At 43.0% G+C, this 19,380-nt stretch overlaps 1 protein-coding gene across 1 annotated transcript in view; it reads left to right on the forward strand.

Moving 5' to 3' along the window:
• The window catches only part of MMP20 (matrix metallopeptidase 20), a 53,033-nt gene that overhangs the window by 13,603 nt on the left and 20,050 nt on the right, over window positions 1–19,380 (forward strand). Inside the window, exons 4-6 of the mRNA XM_006206699.3 lie at window positions 809–934; window positions 1,727–1,888; window positions 4,088–4,229. Of these exons, the coding sequence (XP_006206761.1) occupies window positions 809–934; window positions 1,727–1,888; window positions 4,088–4,229 (430 nt within the window). The remainder of the gene's footprint in view (window positions 1–808; window positions 935–1,726; window positions 1,889–4,087; window positions 4,230–19,380) is intronic.

A 19,380-nucleotide genomic window follows, 5' to 3' on the forward strand; every position in this document is an offset into this window, starting at 1 on the left:
ACTAAACAGCCCTGCACCAAAACCTGGGCAGTGGCACCAGAACTTCATTTTGGTGTTTTTTTTTTTTTTTAATAAAACAAGGTATCCTCACCAAAATCCTGGAGAACTGTGAAAAGTAGCTTCTACAACATCCCTCATTTTGTTCTTCTTCCTTTTCTATTACATTTGTAACAAGCTTTTTATTAAATATGGGTAATAAAACAAAAACACATTAAGCTTTAAAAGTTGTAATTTTATAAACACCTTGATTGCTTTCTTGAGTTTTACACATGAAAACATATCAAAATTACACAGAAATTTTCTCCTTTTTTTTGGCACTTCCTTAAATTGTACTGTATTGTGCCGTAGAAACAGAAAGCACACACTTGTTCGATTTACTGCAATTGTCTTAGTCAAATCATATGTTAAAGGCACTGTGCCAGAATGTTCCCATTCCAGTCAGTGGACGAGGTTGCTACAAAATGTCCATCTGTTCTTTCTCCTTTTGTAATCTGCAGCATGGACAGTCTACGGTATGCCTTGTGCCAATTAACAGACATTGCAATAAAAACAACCACAAAAGAACTTTTTAAATTTTTACTGCTTACCATCTTTAAAATGCAAAATATCCCTTTTAATTTTTCAATGGACAGATTACTCATTGGCATGTGAGCTGCTTCTTATAAAAAATAAACATTAGAGAGTCAATCTCTTTGCACGAGAAGGGTCAACACTATTCAAAAAGCTGTTCATTTCCTGCGATGTTATGAACCCCTGAAAAATTGCCAGAAGGACTAAGACCTGTTGGCGTTTCTCCCTGCTTGTTTAGATCACGGGGATTCCTACCCATTCGATGGGCCTCGAGGGACTCTCGCCCATGCATTTGCACCTGGAGAAGGCCTGGGAGGAGATACACATTTCGACAATGCTGAGAAGTGGACTATGGGAACGAATGGTATATATATGCACATTCATCATAACCTGGAAAGTATTGTACCTTCTTCTGGGCCTCCATCATGAAACCCTGAGGTTCAACGTCCCAAGCCACCCTTTAACTAGGGGGGCTGGCTAGGAAAAACAAGTAAGCCAAAAATCCAAAAGGGCACACATAAGGGAAAAGACCCACCCTCAGTCGTGCTGTACGCTTGTCTGGTCTCTGGCTCTTAGCGCGTAATCTCAAGAAGCAGCTACCCCGTCCTCAACGCACAGCTCTCTTTTCCTTCAACTATTTAGATTTTTTGTTTCTTACTTGTACTTGGAAACAGGCTTGAAATGGCCTGAGGGAATCGGTGGTTTCCTGAGACGTGCAATGGGGATGGGTATAAAAGTTCCATGCTATTCTGCATGTCATCCGGAAACCTTCAGTGTGGACCGTGTGTGGATAAAAGGGAGTAGGCTACAACAGCAGGGCGCCAGTAAAGTACCCGTGGCCTACGTCTAGGTGTCACTGCCCCCGTCAGCTCTAAGGCCCTTCTTTACCAACCTAGTGAGCACCATGGACAGTGAGCGAAGCGGACGGATTTGCTTCCCCCCTCCTCCGCCCCAAACCCCTCCTAGCCAAGGGGGGAAGAACCAGGCTAAAGCCAGCAAAGCTAGCTGCCAGAACAACCCACCAACCTAGAGCAGCCCCGTTCCGAACAGAAAAGGAATAAACTGTGATTTGAGCATAAACTCTCCTGTGAAGGCAGGAGATAGTGGAAGTAAAACCCTGGGTTGATGCTGGCTTTCTCTCTCTCACGTTGTCTAGGTTTCAATTTATTCACCGTGGCTGCTCATGAGTTTGGCCACGCCCTGGGCCTGGCCCATTCCACGGACCCATCAGCACTGATGTACCCAACTTACAAGTACCAGCGGCCCTACGGGTTCCACCTCCCCAAGGACGACGTGAAAGGCATCCAGGCGCTGTACGGTACAGTCGCGACACTCCCTTAACCCCAAACTCTGCAAGTGACAGGCATTAGGTCTCCAACCTTTTAAAGAAAGTGTACTTTTCCAGGAGTGACCCGCGTACGTAAAGATTAGGCTGGAGACTACCGCTCCAGCTGTGCCCTCTTACAAAGAGCTTTTTTACCAGATATGAGTAGATCTTTTCTAAGATGTACAATTAAACTTTATAGCTTTCCTCCAGAGCACATTGGTCCCTTGACGGCCACAGAAAATACACTCATTTGTGTGTCTTCTGAGTGGAGGTCAGGAGTTAGACACGGGGAGAGGATGGATGCTTTTATGGTTCACATATATGGTGCTTATCCATTTGTAGATAAATGACCTTATCTTCCTAAAAACAGGAATCATGATGGTTTCAAAGGTAATAAAGGATTACTAGGAAATCTACATCCAATTTTCTTTAATGGAAAGGCAAATCCATTAATCCATGGGAAGGAGTCCTGAAGCATCATTAGATCTCGAGATTTTTTGTTTAATGGATAAAAAGCTGAAGAGTCTAGGAAACTGACTTTCCCTTAAGCCTCAGAGCCTAATTATTCACCCTTTACCTGTCGGAGCCTCTCCCCGTCTTCTCAGCCTAGAAAAGGGCGTAGACCCAGCTGCCCCCTCCCATGCCTTCCTGTGTGCTGGCCGGCTCTCTGCTGCCTAGCAATGGGCACACACATCTGCAGTCAGAGTCTGCAGGGAACTGGGGCAGAAGAGATCAGTTCCATCCCAGGAAGTGTCCAGCCAGCTCTGTCCCTTCAGAGAGAGGGTGTATGTCGGTCCCACTCCGCCCTTGGGTGTGAATGTCTCCATTTTACAAACTTGGCCCCAGGACTCCAAGGTAAAGCAGTTCCCCTGGCCACCGAGAAGGACCCAGTCCGAATCCTTGCCTGCCCTTTATGGGTCCTTGTGAACTGGAGACACCACCGTGCTGATGGCCACTGCTACTCAGCCAGGAGCTGATGCTTCTATTTTGACAAGGTCACTTTGACACAGGTGAACAAAACACGGAAACCTGGTTTTCCATCGCCAGGAAGCACACACATCAACCACCCCAGCCTTTGGTAAAGTATGGCACGTAGTCAATGTTTAAGAAATGGCAGCCCATTTCTATCTGACCAATTTCCAGGTTCTGCTCTTTCCCCAGAGGCTCAGCCCCGCTCTGATCTTCACCCCATTGCTGATCCTTCTCCACGCCAATCTCGCCCAACCCTCGCCCTTCATGGGCCCTTGGCTGTGCCTCACTCCTTCCCTGACCCTCAGTTCTGGTCACAACAACACTCGGTCAAGCACTGGGACCATCCCTCCTCCGTAGCTGCCAGACAGTCCCAGGAACAGGGTGGAACGTGAAAACTCACCAGCAGCTCTCCCAAGGGGCGGGTCCTGCGTTCCCAGAGGATCCAGAAGACGCTTTTCAATAGCTAACACCTCCAGTGTTCTTCAGTGCCACAAGAATTCACCCAGTCTTTCCTGGGTGCCTAAGAAAAAAGCTTATAAACAGCAAGTTTTTACTGTATAGCACAGGGAACAATATTCAATATCTTGTAGTAACCTATAATAGAAAAGAATATATGTATGTATATGTATGACTGAAACGTTGTGCTGTGCACCAGAAATTGACACAACATTGTAAACTAGCCATACTTCATTTAAAAAAAAAAGGCTTATGCACAGGGCAGGACACCCAGAAGTTGTATGAAAATAATATGAAGACACACATAGTTATAATCATATTAAGAACAAAAGTACTCAGTTACAAAAAAAATCAGAGGCAATTTAAAAAAGTATATTTCTAATTTGGAATATCTGTAGCTATCAAAGAAGTTTTGCATAATAATAAAATAATAGCCACCATTTTTTTTAACTTTTATTATGTGCTGAGCACTCCACCAAGTGCATCTCAGGCATTATTTAATTCTCACAAACGCCTTGGGAGATAGGTACCATTATTGCCCTCTCCCATTTTACTGTGAGGAAACTGCGGCTTAGGGAGGTTAAATTATTTGCCTGTATCAGGAAAGAGAACTAGTGAAGCTGGGATTCCAGCCCAGGTCTGCCCATCGTCAACAGCCGTGCTCTGCTCCCTTGTCACATGCCGTGAAAGCGGGTCTCGGGAGCAGAAGTGTAGGGACTCTAGATCTCGGCACCATTTTGACCAAGTCACTTTGAATCCTAGGACCTCGGAAAACATTCCCAGGGAAGCCCACGGTGCCCCACGCCTCCCCTCATAATCCGTCCATCCCCGACCTCTGTGACTCCGGCTCGTCCTTTGATGCCGTGACAATGCTGGGAAAGGAGCTCTTGTTCTTCAGGGACCGGTAAGCCTAAGATGTGCCACCAACTCTTGTCAGGGCTCAGCTCCAAATCCAGGCGCAGGTCGCGCTAGAGGTCCTTGTTGCTGCCAAGTGTGAAGATGGTACAGAAAGGCTGTCCTGTGTGGCTGTAAGACGGGAGGCAGGAATCACCGGGGAGACACGCAACTGCCAAAGCTACCCCTTGGGGAGCACCTGCTACGCTCTTGGCACTGGCTGAGTGTTTTTTTCATGTAAGTACAGTCTTTCTTCTAACCTGTTTCACTGTGGAGCAGAAGTCAGAACCCAAATTTACAGGTGAGGAAAGGCGCTCAGGAGAACACGTAAGTTTCACAAGGAAACACCGTTTTAATAAGTGGCTGAGTTATGACACCAACCCAGGTTTATCCGATGTCTGTTTTGTTCACCACTGTGTCCCTAGTGACCACACATAATATGTTCTCAATAAATATTTGTTAATGAGGGTTGGAGAGATGGAAAGATGGACAGAGGGTTGTTGCCTAGATGGATGGATGGATGGATGACTGGACGGATGGATGATCAGATGGACAGACAGACAGGTGGATGATTCTAAAGTCAGTATTCTTCCTAAACCCCTCTTTCTCAAGGCCTCCTGGCTTTTCAATGGTCAGTTCGCTGTCAGAAGGCACAGAGAAAGAGGGGATGTCGGTAGGTTCTTGTTAACTACAGTTACAGCTGCTAAGAAATACCCTGAAATGTGAGTTTCCGTTATTGCTGTTTCAGGAATGTTTCCTTGGGGCTCATTAATAGAAGTTTCAGTAAGTCTGTGAGTTGTAAAGAATGATGAGCTGGAGATGGTATTTAACTTTAATGGCATGGGAGAGTGAGTAAGTTATGATACTGGAGATGCTGGATTTTTAATGAAGATACTATAGGAGTAGCTGCAAATACGCAGCAATGGGGGCTGCAGGGGTGACCATAATTAGCAGTGGTAGCTGGTTGACCCTCATTTGTCAGTATTTTTATTGTTATAGAGCTATTTTTCAGATGTCTTTTTCATTCAGTTATGAGTCATAGACCCAGAGCATATAAATAATACGGATTTTAAAAATGCATGTGGGCAAATGTGAAGGAATGCTAAGTGTGGTTGGTTAATGCCGCAGTAACCATTATCAGGCGCGACTAGCTTGGAGCAGAGACCGCGACCATTCTGTTGAGCATCATTGTGGGGGAGAGAGCAGGTTGCTATGAGTAGTGCTGTAATTGCACCCAGACTGCGTGTTACTTATTTTCTATCGGTGGTCACAGCAGATTAATAAAAAGACACCTGCTGCCACAATTGTGCTTGAAGGAAGCTGAGACTAGCATGGGGCCTTCTGTGACAGAGGGAAGTCATGGGTAAAGGCCACGCTGGGCGGGTTTCCCAGCAGCAGCTCCAAGTCCAGTTAGTAGGAGATCGTGACTGTGGTGAAGCATGAAGATTTGTTGGAAATCTCATGAGTTTAAGTTAAATTAGTCCTTTTTTTCCCCTCACACTGTGGCTTCTCAGGGAGCGTGGCTGCAGGTACTGCAATTCCTTTCCCTTTGGACCAGGATACCAACACCCACCCAGGCTCCCCCCTTCCCAGGGGCCAGAACTCACCACCCCGGAAGAGGCAGAGTGTGCTCACGCATGCGCATGCGTGACATTCTGTTTCACTCTCTTTCCTTCATTGGAAAAGGGTTTGTTGAGCTCATGCAGGGTGCTGAACACTGATGCGGTGACTGGAGCTATAAAGACAGCTCAGTAGTCCCCTGTCTTTGCACACCTCATGGTTAGATGAGGGGGAGACGTTCAGAAAGCACTGCCCTCGTGCTGCGTGCTCACGTGGCCTCTGTTGTGGGCATTTAGACCAAGAGGGAGAAACGCTCTGGCGGCTCTTTTTAGGAGGGCGCCAAGCCCATCAGCCCCATCCTCATGACCTCATCAAACCCTAATCACCTCCCCCTGGTCCTGTCCAAATGCCAGCACATCCAGGGGGCACAAGCGTCCAGCGCATAACACAGAGCAATCACAGTGTGAAATTCGTCCTTCCAGGCTTCTTCTCCAGATGGAGATTTCTTGTAGAGACAGGAGTGGGAACAGGGTGGCCCCAGAAGGGGGATTTCGCAAGATGTGATTTGTAAATTTCTTCCCTCAGCCATCTCTCATTTTTCCATGTCAATGAATGTTAATTTTTATCTTATTTTCTATATGTGTATTATCCCAATATATAGTTAAATCATAACTTATTTAACCAATCCTAAACTAACGAGCATCTGGATGGCTTCTGATTTTTAAAAATTAGAAATAGCTGAACTGAATCTTCAGCAGAGGATGGGTATCCACTGCTCAAAGGCAAATTGGAGGGAAGCTCAGGAGCCCAGGCTTAGCCTTAGGCTGAGTTGTTTCAAATCCTGGCCGTGTTTCTTACTGATGAGGTGCCTCTGGGTAAGTTATGTGCCAGGTGCACAGTGAGTGCTCAGTAAAAGGCAGTTACTCTATTTACGAGTGAGAATCAAAAATTATGTACAACAGAGGGGTGGGGTATAGCTCAGCAGTAGGGCACATGGTTAGCATGCACGAGGGCCTGGGTTCAATCCCCAGTACCTCCATTTAAAAAAAAATTAAATAAATGAAATAAATGTATTCAAGTGAAAAAAAAGTTTCCACTTAAGATAAAAAAAGAAAAGGAAAAAAAAACTGTGTACAACAGATTAAGGCATAGAAACAGCCAACCTGGGGTACTTTTGTTATTATCTATTTGTTGATTTTTTTTTATTAAGACTTGACTTCATTGATTATTTACTTTATTTTGATTGCTTGCTACCAAAAAGTAAACCAAAACGGAACTGGTAGGCATCGACCCTGGGGTGACAGGCAAGGTGCCGAGCAGGAGGAGCCTGGACACCGTGCAGGGTAACAGCAGCTTCATCTGAGCGGTAACCTTGTCAGACTCTACATTGTCCAGAGGAGCGCGTGTCACGCCTGTGCCCCAGGGCAGCACGTGGCTCGTTCTTTTTGTAATATCAGTGGCTCCAATAGAGACAACGGAGACAGTGCAGTCAAAGAGTGTATGTCCTTGCAGGCAATGATGATCGTTTTCTTAAAAAAGCAAAAAAAAATTTTTTTAACCTTCTGTTTATCAAACTATAAGCATTCAATAATTGCTAATGACTAATTGATGAGATTACATCTTTTGACAAAATCTTGACTCTAAATACTGAGGGTATAACGGAACAGAAAGGGAGGCATAGAGGTAAGGGACATTTAGAAAGGAGCGGTCAGGGACAGGATTAGGGAAGGGAAGATGGCTGGCTGACTTGTATCTGCTCAGCCCTCACCTCCTCGTCTTCTCCCATTTCGGATCTGATGAGCTATTATGGTGGGGCAGGTGATTCCAAAGAACTAGGAAGACCGACAGGGCAAAGGGGGAGTCAGGAGAAGTACCCTTCAGCACTGGAGTTGCCATTAACCCCCCATGGCCTTTGCACCTCTCTTCCTTCTCTTTAAAATGAGGTGTTGTCTTATACTCGTAGCTACTTCGATGTGCTCAGTACTTACTATGCTAAGCGCTTTGGTATCAACTCCTTACAACAGCCCCGTGAGGCATGAATTGTTACTCCCTTTACAAAGAAAAGATACACAATTTGTTCAAGCTCACATAGTCAGTGAGGGATGGAGCTGGGACCCACACCCAATTGGTATGTATGTGTATTATCCCAGTACATAGATAAATTGTAACTTATCTAACCAACCCTTAACTAATGAGCGCCTGGCTCTGTGGGCTGGAGCCCACCTCCTAAGCCAGAGCCCATGCTCCTAACGGCCCTGGCATACCTCCAACGGTGCCATTGAGAGCTGGAATCCCATGACTCTGATCCCCTACCGGCTGTCACCAAAAGTCCCCAAGTGCTTGCTAAGCCTGGACAAAGAACAAAGAATTCTTTTAAGCCACAGCCATCACAGCACCCAGGGGGCCATTATGAAAGGGTTCCCAGTCTCCCCCCACCTCCCACCACCAGCCTGGAATTCCCCACCACTAACAATAATCTGTTGATGAGACATTTCAGGCTGTGGATGTAATAACCACACGGTTTGTTTCCAAAGCAGGATGGAATGCAGTGCCTTTTCAAGTAACCGTGAGATGTTTACCCAGTCTCCTCAGTGGATAAAGGCAACTTGGCACCTTCAAATATTCTGTTTGAAGAGAAATAAACTTCAGCTATCATAAGTTGAAAGTCATAAGCATATCTGCCTTTCACACGCATATAAATATATATGTATATATTTAATTCCCATAGATTTATCCTTTATAAGACATGACAAAATAGAAAGGCCATCCCAGACGTCCTCGAAATGACTAGAACTGCAATCATATCTGAATGCTATTTGCCTCTCTCAGATTATTCTGGGTTTTCCGTGATACAATTTTTTTAACATTTTTTATTGATTTATAATCATTTTACAATGTTGTGTCAAATTCCAATGTTCAGCACAATTTTTCAGTCATTCATGGACATATACACACTCATTGTCACATTTTTTTCTCTGTGATTTATCATAACATTTTGTGTATATTTCCCCGTGCTATACAGTGTAATCTTGTTTATCTATTCTGCAATTTTGAAATCCCAGTCTATCCCTTCCCACCCTCTACCCCCCTGGTAACCACAAGTCTGTATTCTCTGTCCATGAGTCTTTAGATTCCACATATGAGCGATCTCATATGGTATTTTTCTTTCTCTTTCTGGCTTACTTCACTTAGAATGACATTCTCTAGGAGCATCCATGTTGCTGCAAATGGCGTTATGTTGTCGGTTTTTATGGCTGAGTAGTATTCCATTGTATAAATATACCACATCTTCTTTATCCAGTCACCTGTTGATGGACATTTAGGTTGTTTCCATGTTTTGGCTATTGTAAATAGTGCTGCTATGAACATTGGGGTGCAGGTGTCATCCTGAAGTAGATTTCCTTCTGGGTACAAGCCCAGGAGTGGGATTCCTGGGTCATAAGGTAAGTCTATTCCTAGTCTTTTGAGGAATCTCCACACTGTTTTCCATAGTGGCTGCACCAAACTGCATTCCCACCAGCAGTGTAAGAGGGTTCCCCTTTCTCCACAGCCTCTCCAGCATTTGTCATTTGTGGATTTTTGAATGACGGCCATTCTGACTGGTGTGAGGTGATACCTCATTGTAGTTTTGATTTGCATTTCTCTGATAATTAGTGATATTGAACATTTTTTCATGTGTTTTTTGATCATTTGTATGTCTTCCTTGGAGAATTGCTTGTTTAGGTCTTCTGCCCATTTTTGGATTGGGTTGTTTATTTTTTTCTTATTGAGTCGTATGAGCTGCTTATATATTTTGGAGATCAAGCCTTTGTCGGTTTCACTTGCAAAAATTTTCTCCCATTCCGTAGGTTTTCTTCTTGTTTTATTTCTGGTTTCCTTTGCTCTGCAGAAGCTTGTAAGTTTCATTAGGTCCCATTTGTTTATTCTTGCTTTTATTTCTTCTAGGAGAAAATTTTTGAAATGTATGTCAGATAATGTTTTGCCTATGTTTTCCTCTAGGAGGTTTATTGTATCTTGTCTTATGTTTAAGTCTTTAATCCATTTTGAGTTGATTTTTGTATATGGTGTAAGGGTGTGTTCTAGCTTCATTGTTTTACATGCTGCTGTCCAGTTTTCCCAACACCATTTGCTGAAGAGACTGTCTTTATTCCATTGTATATTCTTGCCTCCTTTGTCGAAGATGAGTTGACCAAAAGTTTGTGGGTTCATTTCTGGGCTCTCTCTTCTGTTCCATTGGTCTATATGTCTGTTTTGGTACCAATACCATGCTGTCTTGATGACTGTAGCTCTATAGTATTGTCTGAAGTCTGGGAGAGTTATTCCTCCAGCCTCTTTCTTTCTCTTCAGTAATGCTTTAGCAATTCTAGGTCTTTGATGGTTCCATATAAATTTTATTATGATTTGTTCTAGTTCTGTGAAATATGTCCTGGGTAATTGGATAGGGATTGCATTAAATCTGTAGATTGCCTTGGGCAGTGTGACCATTTTAACAATATTGATTCTTCCAATCCAAGAGCATGGAATATCTTTCCATTTTTTAAAGTCTTCTTTAATTTCCTTCATCAATGGTTTATAGTTTTCTGTGTATAATTCTTTCACCTCCTTGGTTAGATTTATTCCCAGATATTTTATTACTTTGGGTGCTATTTTAAAGGGGATTGTTTCTTTACTTTCTTTTTCTGTTGATTTATCGTTAGTGTAAAGAAAGGCAACTGATTTTTGAACATTAATTTTGTAACCTGCTACCTTGCTGAATTCTTCGATCAGCTCTAGTAGCTTTTTTGTGGGCCTTTTAGGGTTTTCTATATATAGTAACATGTCATCAGCATATAATGACACTTTTACCTCTTCTTTTCCAATTTGGATCCCTTTTATTTCTTTCTCTTGCCTGATTGCTGTGGCTAGGACTTCCAGGACTATATTGAATAGGAGTGGTGATAGTGGGCATCCTTGTCTTGTCCCGGATTTTAGTGGGAAGCTTTTGAGTTTTTCACCGTTGAGAACTATGCTGGCTATAGGTTTGTCATATATAGCTTTTATTATGTTGAGATATGTTCCCTCTATACCCACTTTGGCGAGAGTTTTTATCATAAATGGGTGTTGAATTTTATCAAATGCTTTTTCTGCATCGATTGAGATGATCATGTGGTTTTTGTCCTTTCTCTTGTTGATGTGATGTATTACATTGATTGATTTGCGTATGTTGAACCAGCCTTGTGTCCCTGGGATGAACCCCACTTGGTCATGATGTATAATCTTTTTTATGTGTTGTTGGATTCTATTTGCTAAAATTTTGGTGAGGATTTTGGCGTCTATGTTCATCAGTGATATTGGCCTATAATTCTCTTTTTTTGTAGTGTCTTTGCCTGGTTTTGGTATCAGGGTGATGGTGGCTTCATAGAATGAGTTTGGGAGTATTCCCTCCTTTTCAATCGTCTGGAAGAGTTTGAGAAGGACTGGTATGAGTTCTTCTTTGTGTGTTTGGTAGAATTCCCCGGTGAAGCCGTCTGGTCCTGGACTTTTATTTGTAGGGAGGTTTTTAATTGCTATTTCTATTTCCTTTCTAGTGATCGGATTGTTCAAGTGTTCAGTTTCTTCTTGATTCAGTTTTGGTGGACAGTATGTTTCCAGAAACTTGTCCATCTCCTCTGGGTTATCCAGTTTGGTTCCATATAGTTTTTCATAATATTCTCGTATGATATTCTGTATTTCTATTTTTTGTTGTAATTTCTCCATTTTCCTTTCTTATTTTGCTAATTTGTGCTCTCTCTTTTTTCTTCTTTGTGAGTTTGGCCAGAGGTTTGTCGATTTTATTTACTTTTTCAAAAAACCAGCTTTTGGTTTGGTTGATTTTTTCTATGGTCTTGTTAATCTCTATTGTATTTAATTCCTCTCTGATCTTTATTATTTCCTTCCTTCTGCTGCTTTTTGGGGCTTTTTGTTCTTCTTTTTCTAATTCATTCAGGTGGTGGGTTAACTTGTTTATTTGAGATTGTTCTTCTTTTTTGAGGAAGGCCTGTATCGCTATAAACTTCCCTCTTAGCACTGCCTTTGCTGTGTCCCATAGGTTTTGAGTGGTTGTGCTTTCATTATCATTTGTCTCAAGGTATTTTTTAATTTCAGCTTTGATTTCCTCATTGATCCATTGTTTTTTCAATAACATATTGTTTAATCTCCATGCTTTTCTTTTTTTCTCCTTTGTTTCTCTGTTGTTGATTTCCAGTTTCATGGCATTGTGGTCAGTAAAGATGCTTGAGATAATTTCTATCTTCTTAAATTTGTTGAGGTTTCTTTTGTGTCCAAGTACATGATCGATCCTGGAAAATGTTCCATGTGCACTTGAAAAGAATGTATATTCTATTTTTGGGGGGTGTAAAGCTCTGAAAATATCCACCAAATCTAGTTTTTCTATTGTAGTATTTAATTTCTCTGTTGCCTTGTTTATTTTCTGTCTGGAAGATCTGTCTAGTGATGTTAATGCAGTGTTAAAATCTCCGACTATGATTGTATTCCCATCAATATCGCCCTTTATCTCTGTTAGTAATTCTTGTATGTACTTAGGTGCTCCCATATTGGGTGCATATATATTAACGAGTGTAATGTCTTCATCTTGTATCACTCCTTTAATCATTATAAAATGTCCCTCTTTATCTTTCTTTATGGCCTTTGTTTTAAAGTCTATTTTGTCTGAAATCAGTACTGCAACACCTGCTTTTTTGGCTTTTCCATTTGCATGGAATATCCTTTTCCATCCTTTCACTCTCAATCTATATGTGTCCTTCTCCCTAAAATGGGTCTCTTGTATGCAGCATATTGAAGGTTCTTGCTTTATTATCCAGTCTGCCACCCTATGTCTTTTGACTGGAGCATTTAGTCCATTAACATTTACAGTAATTAATGATAGATGTGTGTTTATTGCCATTTTGAACTTATTTTTGTAGTTGAATTGGTATATCCTCTTTGTTCCTTTCTTCTTCCTTTTGTGGTTTGGTAATTTTCCTTTGTATTATCATGGATTTTATTTAATTTTTCTGACTCCCTTGTAAATTTTTGACTTGTGGTTACCCTTTTTTGTAAATCTATTAACCTATACCTGTTTTTATTAAACTGATAATAACATGATCTCAAACCCATCCTACTGTTAAAAAAATTTTAAAAAGAAAGAAACAAAAATTCTATATTTCCCTGCCTCCCTCTCCCCCTCTCAGTGATTTGTATGTCTTCTTTTATAATTTCATGTTTTCTTTATTTGTAATTCATGAGTTATCACCTTTCCAGTTGTGAGTTTCTCATTTCTGTAGCATCCTGCTGCTTTTCTATTTAGAATAGCCCTTTCAATATTTCTTTTAGCATGGGTTTAGTGTTGCCAAACTCCTGCAGCTTTTTTTTTTGTCTGTGAAACTCTTTATTTCTCTTTCTATCCTAAAGGATAGCCTTGCTGGATAAAGTATCCTAGGCTGCATCATTTTTTCATTCAGGGATTTGAATATATCTTGCCACTCCCTTCTGGCCTGTAGTGTTTGTGTAGAGAAATCAGCTGAGAGCCTTATGGGGGTTCCCTTGTAATTCACTCTTTGCTTTTCTCTTGCTGCCTTTAGAATCATTTCTTTATCCTTGACTCTGGCCATCTTGATTATGATATGTCTTGGTGTGGGCCTATTTGGATTCTTCCTGTTTGGGACCCTCTGAGCTTCCTGTACTTGGATATCTGATTCCTTCTTTAAGTTTGGGAAGTTTTCAGTCATGATTTCTTCAAAAACCTTTTCAATCCCCTTTGATCCTTCTTCCCCTTTTGGGACCCCTATTATGCGAAGATTGGGGCGCTTTATATTATCCCATAGGTCCCTTATGCTATTATCATTATTTTTTATTTGCTTATCTTGTAGTTCTTCTGAATGGGTGCTTTCTGTTGCCCTGTCTTCTAGCTCACTAATTCGTTCCTCTGCATTAACTAGTCGGCTTTGCACCGCTGTTAGATCATTCCTCATCTCTGTCAATGAGTTTTCCCATTTTGCTTGGCTCTTCTTTATAGCTTCAATTTCATTTTTGACATATTTTATTTCTCTAAGCATTATCTCTTTTAATTCCTTCAGCAATTTGATCACTCCTTTTTTGAAATCTTGATGTAGTAGGCTATCGATGTCTATTTCATTGAGCTTTCTTTCAGGGGATTCCTCTTGTTCTTTTAATTGGGAAAGGTTTCTCTGCTTCTTCATCTTGCTCATACCTCTCTGGCACTGTGGTTTATGGAGTATCAGTTGTCTATTTTGGATCTTAAGGATTTTATCTATCTAATGCCTATTTATGAATAGAACTTAGGAAAAAAAAAGGAAGAAATAATAAGAGAGAGAGAAGGATTTTTAAAAGAAGGGAGAAAGAGGGTTTGAAAACAGTTTATAATGAATAATAGAAGAGCGAGTTGAAGCAGAGTATTAATCGGGTTGAGACGTCCTTTTAAAACCTTTTAAAAAAAAAGAAAAAAAAGGGGTGGGGAGATGAATAGATGTATTTGAAGCCTGTGTCTAATCAATAACAGGACATCAAAACCCAAGAGAAATAGAAATGAATTAAGAAGTAAAAATTAAGAGAGTAATTGAAAATAGAACAGGTAAAAACAGATTTAAGAACAAAACAAACAAACAAAACAAAACAAAAAAAAAAGGGGTTGTCGGTGTTCTCCTGGAGTCTGTGTGCTTTTAATGTGAAGTCCTTCTGTCTTCGTCCTGTTTTGGAAGCTCAGCTTGTTTTCATAGGCCCTCCGTTGGCGCCCTCTTCTGTGCTGCTCCCAGCACCTGTCGGCAAGCAGATCGCGCCTCCTCCTAACACGGGGTCAGATGCAGCGGGTGGGCGGGTCACTGCCCCTCTGGATGCCGCAGACAGATGTTGCAGACTGGCCAGGCAGGAGGACGGGTCATGCCCCTTCCCAGCACCTCGGTCAGGGGCTGTGTTCCTGCCCGACAGGCGGGGGGCCGCTCTCCCCCTGCCTGTGCCGCCGGTAGCTCCGCTGCTCTGTGCGGCTGCGCGCTCCGCCCTAGTCCCTAGTCGCGCTCCTCCCTGGCCGCGCTCCGCGGGTGGGCTCGGGAAAGACCGAGGGGCAGCCTCCTCCCTGCTCCTAGCCAAGACCCAGCTCCTTGTTTGTCTTTGTGGAGCAAGTTCTCTGAGGGACCAGGATGGAAGGATCCCACCTGCCCCAGGCTGTAGGCCAGTCTCAGTCTGGCCCTTGAGGCTCTGAGCCCTTCGGTGCGGATGCAGGTTTTGCCCCTGCCCCCGCCTGGGTGCTCAGCGCCGGAGAATATGGCGGCTCAGCCTGGGCCCCGCCTCTCTTCCCCTGAAAAGTTTCCGCGGGTTTTCAGAGATGGGGGTATGCCACCCTTCCCCCGAGAGCACATCAACCTTGCTGTTTTAGGAGGGCCCAGGTTGTTCTGTCCTGTACACCCACAGCCCCGGCGCCCAGCCCCTTGCAGTCCCCTGGAGCTGCCTCCGTGCAGCTGCCCCCGTCCTCCGCCCAGATTGTGCAGCCTGGCCCTGCCCGCCACTGCCAGCCCGCGTCTCAGGCTGGGTGTCGGGGGTGGGGGGGGGGACGCTCTGTGCCCGTTTAACTTAGTTCTGTCAGACAAGGGCTGCTCTGTACAGATCCGAGCCTTGGAGGCTCCCCCTCCATCCCGCTGGCCTCTCAATTGGAGAGGGGAGACCCAGCGAGCGAGCGCCAGTCCTCCTTTGCCGCTCCCTCCCCGCAGGACCCGTCCCACGCTGCTTTGCCTTTTGTTCTTTCTTTTTTTCCTTTTCTCCTACCAGATTTTTGTCTTTATCTTTATCTTTTGAAGAGGGAGATGTTCTGTCGGAGTTCCGCAGGTGCTCTGGTTGGCTGAGTGGGTCTGTAGATGTGGATCTTGGTGTATTTGTGGGAGAGGGTGACTTACAAGCGTCCTTCTACTCCGCCATCTTGCCTCTCTCCATGATACAATTTTAACAATAGAATGAACACTTTCACAGTCAGCTACAGATCTCAGAAGAATAATAGCATTTCACCTAGGGAATAAGTGTAAAGGTTGATCACGTCCAAATCCTTTGGAGACAAGAAAGCCAGGCCCAGGTCTCAAGAGCCCAGCAGACCCTCCACTGCGGTCTGGTCTGCCCTCTCCCAGTGTCAAGCGCATCCTACCCCTGGCCCAGGAACCTTCTGATTGAGCAATGGGACTCCAAAGAGAATGCTGAGTTTGTACCTGAATGAACGAATGCCTTGACTGGAATGCACTTCGGGGCGGTCCCTCGGCTCCTGGGCCTTTGGCCTGCAGGTCGGATGGAGAGCCACAAGGAAGAAGGGGTTCTGGACTCTCCAGGTTTCTCAAAAATGTTGGGTAGGCTTCTCCACATTCTATTTTATTCTCATTATTAGATGCTTTCTTTTAAGACATCTGTCAATCCCTTAATTGTCACATTTTGAAAGAGGTCGTGTATCGTAGATTAGAATGATAAGAATAACATGTTAAGGGTCATGCAAGTAGGAAGTGGAGAGAAGGGTATGTGTGAGAGGCGTCCTGAAACAGGTCTTAGACACTAATTTGGGGAGAATGGTGGAAAAGGAGGAGTCAAAGGTAGCAGCATGCTCACATAGATAACAAAATCAAAAATGTTTGTTGGACACAGGAAGCAAAACTCAGTTGTGGATGTGTCGAGTTTAAGGTGATAACAATTCTAGTGGGGTTTTATAGAAATAAGCTAGTCCTTGGGGGAGGTCACAGTCTATAACCCATAAGCTTCATGCTTTATAGACTCTCCCACACGGACGAGGCAAAGATTGGAAAATAAACTCTAATAATCAGAATAACAGGAGCTGGTGTTTCACGATCACTTACAATGAGCTCTGAGTTATGCTAAGCATATTACATGCACTTGATTATTTAATCCAGTTCTTTCCCCTGGCTAGAACTTTAACCTAGGTCTACCTGACATCAGAGACAGACTGTAAGGGAGCCCAAGAAAAATCAGAGAAAAGAGGATTATCTTTTTTTTTTTTTTTTAACTGATCGGCAGTGGAAAATGTCGCTGAGGTCACCAGATTGAGAACTAAAGGGAAGGGACTGACTGGCCAGGGTAACAAAGGAAAGTAGTTTTAGAGAGAGAACGAGGAAGGCATCCAGATCATGACTAGTGAAAACGCAAGCGGCGGGGAGCAAATGCTGATGGTAAAGGTAGACCATTCACTTGAGAATCTTGTTAATAACGAGGAGTCAAGACAGTACTGGGAAGAGACAGCAGGGTCCAATGAGGATGTTTCAAGAGGAGAAATACCAGGGCACATTTGAAGACATGAGTGAGAACGAGCCATTGAAGGAAAAAAGGAAAAAGGAGTGCAAATCACTATGGGGCAAAGGGACCATAAAGTCAGGCGCCACAGCTAGGAGACGGCACTGTTGGCAGCTTCCATTTCTTGGGGCCCCGGGGGCTCGAGGAAATTCTGCACAACAGAAGAGAAAGTCGTCTGCCTTCATTCTCCCCGGGGATATTTCTTTACTGGCTCTAAGGTTGCTTCATTGAAAGTCAACAAATGGCATTGTATTTCCTTAGACTGGTTCTCTGTTACTTATTACAAATCAGGCAAGGAGGCAGAAGGTGTGCTAAGATCCCTGACTCAATGTAATTTCTTCTGAACTCCCTCCTTCTCACTAAGGACAAGATTCTTTACATCTTCACAGGTGATGGCTTATAAGTACGGATCCCCATTGACTCCTCAGATGGGTATAAACACTTAAGGACACTGTGCACAGCTTTGACTATTTTTAAACACTGTCTACATGTGGGTTTTTAATTTTAAAAGCTGTGTTTTAATTCTTCTTGGGCTTAATGAGATGGATGATGCATGGTTGATTTCTTGGCCTCTAAAACATTCTGTTAAAAACAGCCCTGGTTAGTGAGCTTGCCCCCAGATGAATGGCTTCTTGATCAGTGATGTCATTATTTGTACTTCAAAGTTTCCGGCGACAAAATTTTATATCAGTGAGACAAATTTAGAAGGAAACTTAGCTCTGTTGATAAACTGTAAGTTTAAGTTTTACACCATTAATCAATTTGTAGAGTGAAAACATGTCTTTTTAAAGTATCTACAAATAATTGTTTGAGTAGTCTGCTGCAGAAAAACATGTTACAGCTTGGTGTTACAGCTCGGTATTACAGCTCAGTTGTGACAGCAACCTGGATGCAGGCGAGAAACCAAGCAGCACTCAGAGGGTTGGAGAACTCAGATTTATTACGCCAGCAGGCCCAAAGAAGTTAACATTTCAAGCTCTGGATCCTGTCTGTAGGTTTACACAGGTTTTTATAGGCTGCCAGTTTATACTTTGCAATATCATATGCAAATAAGGTATAACAAAAGTTGACTAATTAGGAACAGGCTTTGTAGAAATGGACCAATCAGGGGGGAAGAAATAACCAATCAGGAGTGACCTTCATGCAAATGAAGTAGTACAAATGGACCAATCAGGAGGGAAAGAAAGAACCAATCAGGAATTAGCTCAGGGAACCAATAGAATTTGAGGGGTAAGTTCCACTTTCCTAGAAGTAAGCCATTTCAGAGGCAAAAATTGAAATAGAGCCTCTGGGCCAGGGAACCAGATGGTGCTGGCAGGAGGGTAGTGGCCCTGCCTGGGGGTCCTGCTGGTCTTTTTTTATGGGGCTTCCCACCTCAGTCCAGAGTTTATAAACTGTTTTTATATGCATTATCTCAATTGATCCTTTGAAGTATTATCATGGATATTATCATTATTATTATTTGACAGAAGGGAGATGAGTCTCAGAAAAATTAAGTAACGCTTACAAGGTCACACATGCAATAATAAAACCAGGTCTCAAGCGCCCCTTGGTTCTTTCCCTGCACCTCAGTGCCCAACCTCAGTGGAGAGAAGCAGCAATTCAACTGAGAACATCAAAAGACAGAAAGAAAGACACCTCTTGCCCCTGAAATTAGGGCACAGGGAGACAGAGAAGAAGAGAGTCAAGGAAAGTAAGGGGTAAAGACGGTGGAAAATGAAAGCGCCCATCAGCTCCTGCTGGGTTACCTTGACAGTCAGCAAACAGGAGGTGAAGCCCCTCCTGAAATTGAAAGCCTGATGGGATCAGCTTACCCAGGTGGGAAGTGGAGACAGCAGGGTGTACCAAAAACAAACCAAAGGTCAACACACATGGATCAAGTCCCTAGATGTGCCAGACACTTGCTAAACCCAAGAATACAAAGATGAATAATACATGACCTGCACTGGGACATGGTGCTGTGTGCCAGAAATTGACACAGTGTAACTGACTATACTTCAGTTAAATAATAATAATAATAATAATAATAATAATAATAATAATAATAATAATAATAATAATAATACAGGACCTGGCCCCAAGGAGCTCACAGGATTGGCAAAGAGCTGCAAGAGGCCAGGTGAATGTTACCAGTTACCTAATCACAAACTTGATGAATTCATTGTGGTTTTTTAGTAAAGGGGAATAAATATGAGATTATGAAAATCAATGATCAGATAATTTCCACTCAACCCTCTGACACTCATTTATTTAGCCAATAGGTATTTACTGAGCCCTGATTACGTGGCAGGCAC

This window comes from Vicugna pacos, chromosome 10, assembly GCF_048564905.1.
Source record: "Vicugna pacos chromosome 10, VicPac4, whole genome shotgun sequence".
In the NCBI taxonomy this organism is placed as follows: domain Eukaryota; kingdom Metazoa; phylum Chordata; class Mammalia; order Artiodactyla; family Camelidae; genus Vicugna; species Vicugna pacos.